The 12,110-nt window shown below is 39.3% G+C and overlaps 1 protein-coding gene across 14 annotated transcripts in view; it reads left to right on the top strand.

Annotated features, from left to right (window-relative positions):
• The window catches only part of IKZF1 (IKAROS family zinc finger 1 (Ikaros)), a 50,980-nt gene that overhangs the window by 30,971 nt on the left and 7,899 nt on the right, over positions 1-12,110 (top strand). For 2 of the 14 annotated variants that reach the window (XM_009075078.1, XM_009075080.1), the window contains exons 3-4: positions 2,393-2,653; positions 7,988-8,155. The exons of 3 other annotated variants lie outside the window; for them this stretch is intronic. In XM_009075078.1, the coding sequence (XP_009073326.1) occupies positions 2,393-2,653; positions 7,988-8,155 (429 nt within the window). Of the gene's footprint in view, positions 1-276; positions 337-2,392; positions 2,654-7,987; positions 8,156-8,412; positions 8,414-10,064; positions 10,191-12,110 lie in introns of all 14 variants that reach the window. 9 more of the 14 variants (XM_009075079.1, XM_009075081.1, XM_009075082.1 and 6 more) reach the window with 6 other exon arrangements.

The following is a 12,110-nucleotide window of genomic DNA, read 5'->3' on the forward strand; positions in this document are numbered from 1 at the left end:
GTGGCATTATGCATTTAGGAAACAAGACAAAACTTGTTGGATGCTTTGGAAGAAAAGGGCATTTTCACAAAAGGGAATTGTTCTAGACAGGTCAGGATTCCCCTGTCAGCTGTCCTGCTGCTGTTCCACCTTCATCCTAAACTGCTTGTGTTGCTTCTGTGATGATAGTTCTGTCTTTCTCCTAGGTATTTCTCTTATAGCAATAATGCCATATTCTTTTATATTTACTGCTAGCAGTAGCACAAACCAGCATCCTCTTTGCCTTCTTTATTGCAGCTGCATACGGGGCGGAAGGCTTTAGGGACTTTCACGCAATAATTCCCAAATCTTTTTCCAGTAAGTATACTGCAAACTCAGCTCACTACAGAGCATTTCCATCTAGTTCCTACTTTTATGATTTTTGTTTGTGTCATTTTGCTTCTGAGCAATGTACATTTGTCTGCATGCACTACTAAAGAGCTTAAGTAGTCGGATCTTTGTGCTTTGTTAACATGTATTTTGTTTTAACTTAACAGAAAATCTGCTTCAAAATCCACCTTCTCCAATTCCCTGGCAGACGAGGAGCATATAATTGTTTTGTATAATATATTTATATTTAATTTATTATTCTTATCATTAAAAGGAAAAACTTGGTGTGTAAATTATGGAAAATCTTGTCATAGCTCAAGCCAAATAGTTCTATTGCTTAAGTTTGTCATGGTGAAAACAGCAGTATGGGGTTGTAGTCCAGTAAATTTGCAGAATCACTTCTGTTTAGCCAGCCATACCACCTTTGTAAATCATTGTTTGGTAATTGATTTTTTTTCCATATCTCTAAATGATTCCCTTTTTAGGACATACATTTTAAAGGAAAACTGCTATTTATGATATGAGATTATTCTGTCTTGCATATGATTTCTATTAAAAAATGCAATATTTGAAAAATCATTCAAATTTCTAGATTGCTAGACTTTATAAAAGATGTCTAGTCAAGCAGTATTCAGAAATGTGACCACTTTTAGGCTTCTGCTTCCCAATAGGATTTTGAGTCAGATACTCTTGTCAGTCACATTCATGCCGTTCTCCTGGGACACCTGGGAGGTTGCAGGGTGTGCCAGAGAAGAGTCTGTCAAACCTTTCCATTTCAAAGGAATATCAAGGTGTTTCATCTCTAGCTTATTATTATGTCATTGCTACACCACCACTTTTGAATGAAGCTACCATGACACTGCTGTTCCACAAAAGGAAAAGACCTGGACTTTATTGGATGGAACTGACCTGTTATGTTCTTAGCTAGCTACTAAAGCAAATCCTTTCCTTTTTGGGGTGAAGTGAGGTGAAAGAAGAGGTTTTTTACTGTATGGAAAGTAAGACTTTGGGCAATGAAACAGTCTTTTCAGCCTAATGAAGGAGTATTTTTTTTACTGAACTCACCAGATTAGAAAAGGGGGAAATAACAGCAAAGATTATTTTTCTACACAAAACATTATACATTCCTGTGAAGAGAAGATGAATGAATACTGGCATTAAATGATCTGAATCTTGGACCTTTTCCTTAATGTTAAGGTTTGCCGTGTTCATATCAGATCAAATTTACCAACTTCCATATTACCACATGTTGTGAGGCTCTGCCAAATTTACACCTGAATTATTCTTCTGGCTGCAAGCAATTGTCACCTGTGAGATTATAACACAAAGGATTTATCCAATAAAGTCATAGCAGTTCTTCATCCACCTTTGACTGGTTTTTAATAGTAGCTCACAGCTGTGGAAATCCTCTCCTATTACTCAGCAATCCTAATCCTGCTGTCCTAAACCTGTACTTATTTCTCCTCTAATTTCCTGTAATTGTAGTTCTTACTCTTAAATTCTTCCTTCCATCCTTCCCTACTCTAGTTTCTTTATCAGTGTTTGTACTTTTTGCTTTCCTATTGTCCTTGCTTACCCCATAGAACTGCAAACCAAATATTTGGATTCAGTACGACTCTTGGGACCTCCCTGCCAAGTGGTGAATGTTGCATTTTCTGTTCATTTTCATCCATTGTCTTTGATGGGTTAATTACTTTCACAGCTGTTTCGGACAAATCCCTGTGAAGTGGAAGTTTCATTCCAATTTCCCTGAATTGTCAAAATGAAAGCTATACATGCAAAAATCTCAAACCTAGAAACAGACTTGTAATGTTCCCAAGCTCCCTGGATGCCTTGTATTTGTTTTACTGATATTCACTGTTCATTGCTACATGTGTTACAAATTCATCGCATTGCCCATAGAATCATAGTCGTGTTCATAGCTGTGTAATTTAGGTATATTGTACATGCTGTTTAGAAGTTAACTCCTGTCATGTGATTGTTTCTTTGCCACGATATTTGTTCTGTAACAAAACTGAGTGGCATCCTCTATTGTTTTTTTCAGCCGGTAATATTAAAATAGAGACTCAGAGTGATGAAGAGAATGGGCGTGCCTGTGAAATGAATGGGGAAGAATGTGCAGAGGATTTACGAATGCTTGATGCCGCAGGAGAGAAAATTAATGGCTCACACAATGGCCCAGACAGCAAGGCTATGTCAGGAGTTGGAGGCATTCGACTTCCTAACGGAAAGCTAAAATGTGATATCTGTGGGATAATTTGCATCGGTCCCAATGTGCTCATGGTTCACAAACGAAGCCACACTGGTAAGGCCTGCCATAGTTTTTCCTTTAGTTCACAAGAACTGGCCATATATTAGGAAGTAATATTTATTTTCTGTATCATGCACATGTTGCCTTTTGTAAGGTAATCAGTGAGCATTTGGACCTCGTTTATTTTGGTATGCTGTTTTGGACAGCACAGGAATTGAGACCCCTTTTTCATGGAAGTTCATCTATTGGTCTAGAAATTGTGCTGTTTGTTTGGTTTGAAGTGACATAAACAAAATCAAATTTCAAAAAAAGTAAAGAAATCTTGTTTAATTTCCAAGAAATTTCTAAGAATCACTGAAGAAAAACTCACTTGTTGCTAACTCTGAAACTGACCTAGTTCTAAGGTTTCCAACAAATTAACAAAGCTCATTATAGATCAGTGATTATGAAAGTGATTGGCAGAATACATGTTAGGAGAACTGTATTGGCAGCCTTAGTAAAAAAATGGTTTCATTTTATGTCCAGTGGCACATGAAGTAAAAACAAGTATTGTCATGGGTCAAATCTGCACTAAAGGGTTTCCACTGGGATGGTAAAAGAGGCATGTAAAGATGTTGTGCTCCATAGGGATAGCTTTTCATTATACAATGCAGTGAATCCTCTTGCCTCAATTTTTAAATTCTGAATAGTCTCAAAGAGTACAAAAAAATGAAGAGGCTGAAACAAACAAAGAAGTAAATACCAAAGTGAGTCTCACCTTACCTGATATAAACTGTCTAAAAATTAAGTTTCCAATCTAAACTCCAATGTCATCTGTAGTCAAAGGAGAAGAACTGAACTGTACTGTTGTGCTGCACAAGGCACTTTGAAAATAAATAGCGTATTTTATACTTTTTATGAATATTCAAATGAAAGGGAGTGTTAAAATATTTTGAAAGTATTTTTAAGAATGGTTTGTCTGATCATTAGATTCCACTGAAATACTTGTGCCAGGGAAGACATACACACTTTCTTCCTCTATAGTCGTGCTTAAACAATTTCTTCCAAATTACTAAAGAGTGAGATCAACAAAGTGTTTTCAGAGTTTCATGGAAAAGACATTGAATACTAGTGTGATCCTTTAAAAGTTGATAAAATGTATGTGGAAAATGACTTGCACACGAGGCTTTTTAAACAGACCCATGGGCTTGAAGAGGATGCTGTATCATTGCAACATTATGTTGCTACTTTAGAGGTAGAAGTCTTTGTGCTTGTTTAAGCAGACTGCTGTTTTATTAAAAACCTGCTGTTGCTGCTAAAGAAGAGCTGTGTTGGGTACCTGAGGGTCTGTGGCAGTGTTGGAACCAGGGCTGAATGGCCTGTGTGAGGATACACCTGACTTTAGGTAGAGACAGTGGGCAGAGCTGCCTTTGTTTCTAATGCACTGTTTGGTACCCAGCAGGCTGAGTCTCCAGAGGATGAGCTGGGCTGCCTGGTCCTTGTGACAGCATCCCCAGGGGCCACCTCCCTGGGTGCCAGGGCATATCCCCGGCACAGACCTTCAGCTGCCCAAACCTCTTGCCTGGCAGAGTGACCCATATGCCTACCAAGGGTGCTTGGGGAGCTACCATGCAGGGACTGTCACTCCAAGACTTCTCCAACCTTGGCAGAGCCTTCCCTTGCCAATGAGACCCACTTTTTAATCAGAGAATGTCGTTCAAGGCTAGAGTGGAAGCACTCCATGAGAGGCACTTTGCTCAGGAGGACACTCTTCTTTTACACTTAATAAAACTAAAGGGTATGAAGTTGTGTCCCTGGCTCCTTTCATGGAAAGAATGCCTTTGCTTTCCCTCCCACCTCGTCCTCAGCCTCTTTGGGTGAGCTCAGGTGGTTGTTCAGGGGCTGGCAAAGGAGGGGGAGCTTGGAGCTGGTAGTTTAAATTAAAGGGACGTCATGGGGAAACAGTGGTGACTGCTTTTCCTTTCAGCCGCGCTGTGAAAATTAAAGTAGAAATGGGATATACTATTACAGACATTTGACTGACTATGCTGAAGCCCATTTCAATACATGCCTGGTGAAGGAATAAGCCTCACAAATGAATTACTTTGCTGCTAATTCATGTAAAACCTGCATATGCAGTAAGGTTTTCTTAAATAAATATTTGATAAGTGAACAAAACTCTAGCACACTGAAGTGCCAAAATAAAATGACTGCCTGGCCTGATAAAAGGCATAATTACTTTTAATGAATGCACCTGCCAAGTGCAGATATGCAGAGCAGCACCTGATATTTCTGCCCCCTCCTGCCTGCAGGCAGCTGTACAGCACTGACTGCTTCCTAGCACCGTACCTGTTGCTCCCATCTGCAGACTGAATCCCACTCACAGATGCCCAACTCTCCTCACTCTCCTTCCCTTTGAGTAGGTTTAGTTTCTCCAGCTTGTCAGTCTGCTTGGTGTTTAGGAAAAAGGAGATCAAGAAAGGAGAAAGAAACTTCCTCCTGCTTCCTGGTGCTGAGACCTCAGCGTATAGATTCAGGCTTTGCTTGCTCAGCATGCACATACGTGTATACGCATGTGTGTGTGTGCATAGGTGTGTATATATTGTGCCTCCTTATATGTACACTCCTTTAACTTAAGTCACCAGTTAGTTAATTCACTTACATCTTGTTAGTTAATTCACTTACATCTTGTTAGTTGGTTCTGAATGTCTCAAATGATAATGCCCATTAAAGAATGTGCATTAAAAAAATACAAGAAAGAGAGCTCTGCAGATCTCAGTGTTAGGTGATTTTGTCATATTGTTTAAGAAATGAGAAAGATTTCGATTAAGGTGATAAATATTCTCCATTGAATAGGTAGTCCTGGGCCTGTGGTCCTACTGAAGCTTGGAAATCACTGCAATGGTGGTTGATTCAATTCAGGGTCCCATTGCAGTTTTTGTTTCTGGGCCCATATTTGTCCATGGCTACACACCATGTGGTGAAATCTGCCCAGGTTAGGTATGTGCCGTTCAGAACTGGCATGAAAATAACGCACAAAGTTGACTGTTTAGAAAAAACCTGTCATTATGTATTTTTGTTTTCCATCCTGTCCCATCCTCATTTTGGGGGTATAGCAGCAAACCCAGTAACCTTCCATCACTGACTGTCAGCACCCTAGCAGGTCTGGGAGTTTTACTGAGCTCCCAAGGCAGGCATTCCCCACCCCAGTAGTTGCAGCACGGACAACCAAGGGCCAGCCAAGCTACACATAGCTTCAGGGTCTTTTGGAGGTGGTGTTGTTTCCCTTGTACAGCAACATGAGTGCAGGCTCACTTACATTTGATTCCACTGTAAGTTTTCTAGAAATATTTGACGTGCAACAGTCTTGTTTGAAATGCTCTATCCATCTGTCTTTTCCACCAAGCACAAGATTTTACCCTGTAATTGGGAGACCTGTAGGCTAGAGATACATTGCATTCTTATTTCACTTTACATTTCATTCCGTGAGTACTCTTGCAATTCTTGTTTCTCCTCTTACACTCCTCTGAGTAAAAGTAAGAGAAATGAATGCTAGAAAAGCTGATGAGTAAGAATTAACCATTTCTTCTGAATTTGTGTGCCCCATGACGAGCTGACTTCTTCATTACTGTTTCAGTCCATTTCTGAAAAATACCTTCCGCACTGAGTAACTACTTCAAAGATTATAATGTAAAGCAGAGAGACACCTGTTTTCTTTTTCCCCAACCACTACTGTGCATGGCTTATGAAGTGCATTGCAAAGGCCTGTAAGGCTTATGTTGGCATTTTTGTGGGCCACCTCAGCTGAACCAGTTGTAGGTATTGCTTAGATGAACAGAACTACTTGATGAACAAAGAAAGTGAGCCCATTTGGCTTGACAGGGACTATGCTGCTCTGCTTGAAACTGTTTGACCAATGAAAATATCCTGCCATAAAGTGGACTAATTTTACTGTTTGCTGAATGCTAAAGCTGCCAGCCCTGGGGGTCGAGTTTTCAGATTTTTGGGTTGGGACTGTGCTGCCGTCTAATTGAACTTCAGCTGTTCTGCTGCATTACCCAGAAGTCAGAAATGATCACATGCACATGTATGGACATAAAAGTTGGTTCTAGGTGTGCAAAATAATACATGATATTTAAATGAGAAAGAAGAAAGAAGTTTTTTAATTTTTTTGCATATTTTAACTTAAACACTCAAGCTGTAAATTCAGTGTTATTGCTATATAAAGAAAATCAAGACTAAGAACAGGCTGTTTCTAATATTGTCAATACATTATAATTACTACAGCAGATTAACTTTATGCCTAAGAGAAACAGAATTCAGAAAATGAGTTTCAAAGCCTGGTTTGACTTAGTTGAGGGCTATGCAAAAGCAGTTCCGGCTGATGGAGCGCTCTCATGTATAGATTTTCCCTTATTCCTACCTGGTGCGCAACTGGAAAGATATTTTATTTCCCACTGATTTAAGAAAAGGCTTCATCCATCTTAAATTGTAGAAAAAGCCCCAAAGTAATAAATGAGCCTATTGATTTTAAATAGCACTAAAAAGCAAACAACAACCATATTAATTTTTGCAAAGGCTTTGATTCATTTCCTTGATACCAGCCACAAGTTTAGACTCATCAAGGCTGTGTCTCTTTGAGTTTTTCCCTGAGTGTAGACCATCAGAGCCCATTTGTGCAGCTTCTCTGTTCATACCTTACCTAGAGAAAGGTTGGGACTTCGGCATGGAAGTGCAGGGCTTCCTTTGCACTGTCTTAACTTCTGTGATTTTTCTCTCTCTCTTTCTCTCTTTTCTCTGTCTCTTTCCTGATTTGGCTGCTTAGGGACAGACAGGTAATGGAGAAGAAATTGAAAGGGAAAATACAGGGAAAATGTAAATGAAAAGAAGTTATTATAACTGTTATAATGAAGTGCCTTTCATTTAAATATAAGAATGTAACGCTGAAATGAACTTGTGATCCTGAAATGCATTTTTAATGAGTTTCCTTTTTATTTTGCTGCTTCAGTGGCATATTTTAAAGACCCTTTGAAAAAAGCCACATTAAAAACCCCACCAAATGCCACAACATGCAAAATTGGATATTGGTTTATTCCAAAACTGCTGATCAGGAAGAGTGGCTCTTCAACACAAAATGTTGCAGTCACTTTATTTAAATGAGTTTGAATTTGCATTGTGATGTGCCATTCTGATTTAGAAAAAAAAAATTAGATTTTCAGATCAAATTGACCCAGCCAGTGAAGCATTAAGAAACTGGCAGGTTTAGTCTGAAAGCCTCATGTTATATCAAACCTGCAGCCGGTGGAAGTCACAGAGCAGCAGTGAGAAAACAACTTTCTCACTGAAATCTTTCTCTTGTTACCGCGTAAGATTTTTTTGTCCTCACATATTTTCTCCTTCTCCCCATAGGAGAACGCCCTTTCCAGTGCAACCAGTGCGGAGCTTCCTTTACACAGAAGGGCAACCTTCTGCGCCACATAAAGTTGCACTCAGGTGAAAAGCCCTTCAAGTGCCACCTGTGTAACTACGCCTGCCGCCGGAGGGATGCCCTCACGGGACACCTGAGGACTCACTCAGGTAATTGAAGGTTTGGGACTAGCCAGGGCTGCTCATCACTGCACTCGTTAAGAAGATGGGGGTGGCCACCAAACCGGAGAATTCTTCTCACCCCGGGGAGACAAGTAACCCCATCTTGGGGTTAACCAAGCTGTGAGGTGGCCACAGTGTGTTAGCAGCAAAGAAATGACTAAACACATCTCACACTCATAACTCTTCACTGAAAGAACTGAGTTTTTTTCCCATAGTTCTTGGCTGATTAAAACTTTCTGTATTAGGGTTTCATCTTACAAGCCTCGTGTGAGTAATCCGTTTCATGGAACTACGAACATGAGTTAAAGCTGAACAATGTTTTAGGGTTTGGATGCCATCAGCTGCGTACAGAGATAACATAAGGTTGAAACTCAGTCTGGTGGTCATCCTCCACCTAAGGAATGAACACTACCTGCAGCACTTAGCAGAAGTTATTTGTTGCACCTTCTTATTACAAGTACTTTGAAAGAGAAAGAGTGGGGAGGAGGGAGAGGGTGGAGGAGGGAAAGATAATAATCTTCCACAAAAGAGGACTCTGATGGAATTTTTCAGCGTTTTGTCTCAACAGTAATATGGAGATATGAATAAATATTTTTGAATAGCTGCACTTTTCCATTATCATGAACCTCATTGTTTGACAGAAGCCATAGTCACATGCCTTCTGTGAAGTAAAACCAATTTAGCACATTTAAAGTGCCTTTAAAAGCAGAGTCCTGTCTCATCTAGTTTCCCAAGCTAAGTTGGAAATGAAAATTATTTAGATGGGAGACCTCCAATACCCATTGCTGGAATTGTCATTGGTAATGTTACTTGTGAAAGTTGGCTTTGGGACCAAATTCTGGGTGGCAGAAGGGGAGCTCTCAAAGTGATGGTTTTGTCCTGCACAAAACTAAGGAAATTCTTCTCTAGCATATACATCCTTAGCATTGGTCCCAGATGTCCAAAATAATTTTCACTTTTCCTGTTTTTCCTGGCCTGATTGAGGAAAGCATTTATTTAAAATAGTATTTTACCACCCTCTGCCTTGCTGTTATTGATTTTCACAGATGCACAATTTGAAACATAGTTTTTCATATGTATATGAAATTACACCTAGACACTTTTGGCAAACTCTGAGGATTCTGTGGTTTAAGAGACAATGCATAAACTCTACATAGCGATTAGTTCATGCAATTGGCAAATTGGCATCAATACACTATAAAACAAGTTGGATGTCTGAATCTGATTTTCATCTAAGAATTTGTAAATAAGATTCAAATGTTAAATGGTGTAACCATCTAAAATTGTGAAATCACATTAAGACAGAAAATTCAAGTCCAGAAGTACACAAAACAGTACTGTTGCTGCAAAATTCCTAGAAATAGCTAGATCTGGATTGGTGTAATACAGAAAAGAAATTGTCATGCCATTTCTCTTGAATTTCCAGAAGCTGAAAACATGCGAAATCTAACATTTTCTTAAAAGGGTTGGGCTGGTTCTCTTTACATCAGAACTGACATCCAGCTGTGGGCAGGTCTCTACCTACGGCACTGGTTTCCCCGCTGGCAGTCTCTGTGGGGGTAGGTACTAAAGTAACTCAGACCTTTGAAGGTGTCTCAGGTTCTAACATGTGCAGATGTCATTTTTGAAGATTTAATGTCTCAGTCAATCACATCAGATAATGATGTGAATCATCTACAATCAGCTTGCAGCACCCACAGAATTGGCCTGTTGATGTAAAGATATACAACTAGTCTTCCCTGAGTTTTGTTTTAATTTTGGGGTTTTTAATTTACAAAACCTTTCTTCCGTTGAACACAGCAATTTTGGGGTGCACTTTTTTCCTGTTGTCCTTACCATTGTTAATATGCTGTTGAATACCTCATCTGAATCTCGTCATTAATTGTGTTTCCTCCAGTTGGTAAACCCCATAAGTGTGGATACTGTGGTCGCAGTTATAAGCAGCGCAGCTCTTTGGAAGAACATAAAGAACGCTGCCATAACTACCTGCAAACCATGAATCTCTCAAGCAGCATTTATCCAGGTAATAAATTTGTCCATTAAGGGATTAACAATGTCTTGTCACAAATGCAGAAAAAGGAGTGCAAAAGAAACAGAAGTACCATTTCTGGCAACTTTTGCACTGGGGAGGCACACCACCAACAACCCTCTCCCCTTTATTTGATAAATATTTGGCTGTTTTCTCACTTTGTTTAGCTCCAAAATAAACCCACCGAAGTAAAATTCAAGCGCGTAGCAAAACACTTGCAAGACCTGGAAAATGTCAGTTCGTCATCTCAAGACAGTATGATGACAAACACGGTCACTGCCTTTGTCCAAAGTCCTATATTGCAGTACTCTTGGGGATGTGTTTTTAATAAAGACTTGATGCCAGTATTCTGGGTAGGGCTGCAGGATCTTCTGCACTGCACATCTGCCCTTCCCGGGCATGGTATAAGGGGCTTACTTGACCACTGGAACTAACTCATTTAACACAGATGAGCAATCTGTCTTTGATCTCACTCTTCCAAGCAAGAGGACAGGAAACCAGAGGCATTTAAATTTAGGCAGTTTGACTGAGACAGCCCATAAAGGCTAAGAATTTGTTAACAGCCTTCTTCCCAAGCTCCCCTTTAAAAGAAAACTGGGGGCAGGTGAGGGCCTGTTGTGCTTCTCTGAGACACCAGTCTTATAATAATGGTAAAGTCTGTTTCTTGGAGAGTATCATGTATAAAACTATGACAAAAATAGAGCAAACAGATATTGGGGCTTAGACTACTTTTTTTTAACAAAGATCCTAAGTATCTGTATGGGATTGATCACAGTAGATAGCTATTCAAAATCCCCTGCGTGTCCAGTTTTCGATAGGGAAGATCCAGCTTCTGTGGTGGAGTTTAAGCCCATCCAGTAAGTTCCATTTCCTGCATACCTTTTTAATCTTGTCATATAAGTTATTTGGTTTGTCAAATGACAAAAATGGAAGGTTCTCTCTGCCCTATTTGCAATGATGCCTCATTTAATATTTTATATCTAGACAGAACCTGAATATGTTTTTACATGCTATCAAATAATGTAAAGTATATGTACATAATGATAGCAGTGAATACAGCCGAGATGGTTTGGGCAGACAGCATGTTAGAGCAGCACCCCTTCTAATTTTATTGAGGGAATGGAGAATGTATAAATAGAAAAGCTCAATGTAGTATACAGAAGGCAGCAATACTTATTCCTCAAAAAGGTGACAGAATTTAGAAGCAAATATTCTGTTTTGGGATTTCAGTCTTCAGTGTCTGGCACATGGATTTGAATGCCTGCACACAGAACATGAAAATCTGAGTGAATGAGTAGCTGAACTACTACTAAGGTCTTAGTAAGAGAAATGCCCAGCTGAGACTAGTGTCAGGAATCATAAACTTTAATAAGAAATAAAACAGTTTTAGAGATGGACCTTTGTTTATATCAAATCATGACAGAAGAGCTTGCACTACCTTACAACTGAATATCTAGTATCTCAGTGGGATGAAACCTTGAGGAATTCATTAATGCTTTGGAAGAATTACTTCTTACTTGTCTGCACTGAAAGCATCATATGAATCCGTATTTGACGTAGTAAGACTGCTTTTGCAAATTAGAAGAAAACTGAAAGTATTAACTTCAGGATTTAGACCTTGTATCCAGCCAAAGACTTCACTCCTAAAAAAATTTAGCACTCAGTTAATAAATCATTTCTTTACTTTTCCAAAAAAATGAAACTTTCCTGCATTTTTCCTAGTATTTTGCATCTTAGAAATGTACAGAAACCAGTTGAGAATGAGTGGGTGTCCCTCTGGGAATTTTAGTGTATTCTATGTTCTGTCTAGAAAAGTGAGTAGCTAAATGTCAGCTCAAGGGACCTAAACTGGTAGAAGCTTTCCATCAGCTTGTAAACCTAACAAAACCTAATTGAGAAAGAACTTAAATAAGG

The sequence above is a fragment of the Acanthisitta chloris genome, unplaced genomic scaffold, assembly GCF_000695815.1.
Source record: "Acanthisitta chloris isolate BGI_N310 unplaced genomic scaffold, ASM69581v1 scaffold34975, whole genome shotgun sequence".
Classification (NCBI taxonomy): domain Eukaryota; kingdom Metazoa; phylum Chordata; class Aves; order Passeriformes; family Acanthisittidae; genus Acanthisitta; species Acanthisitta chloris.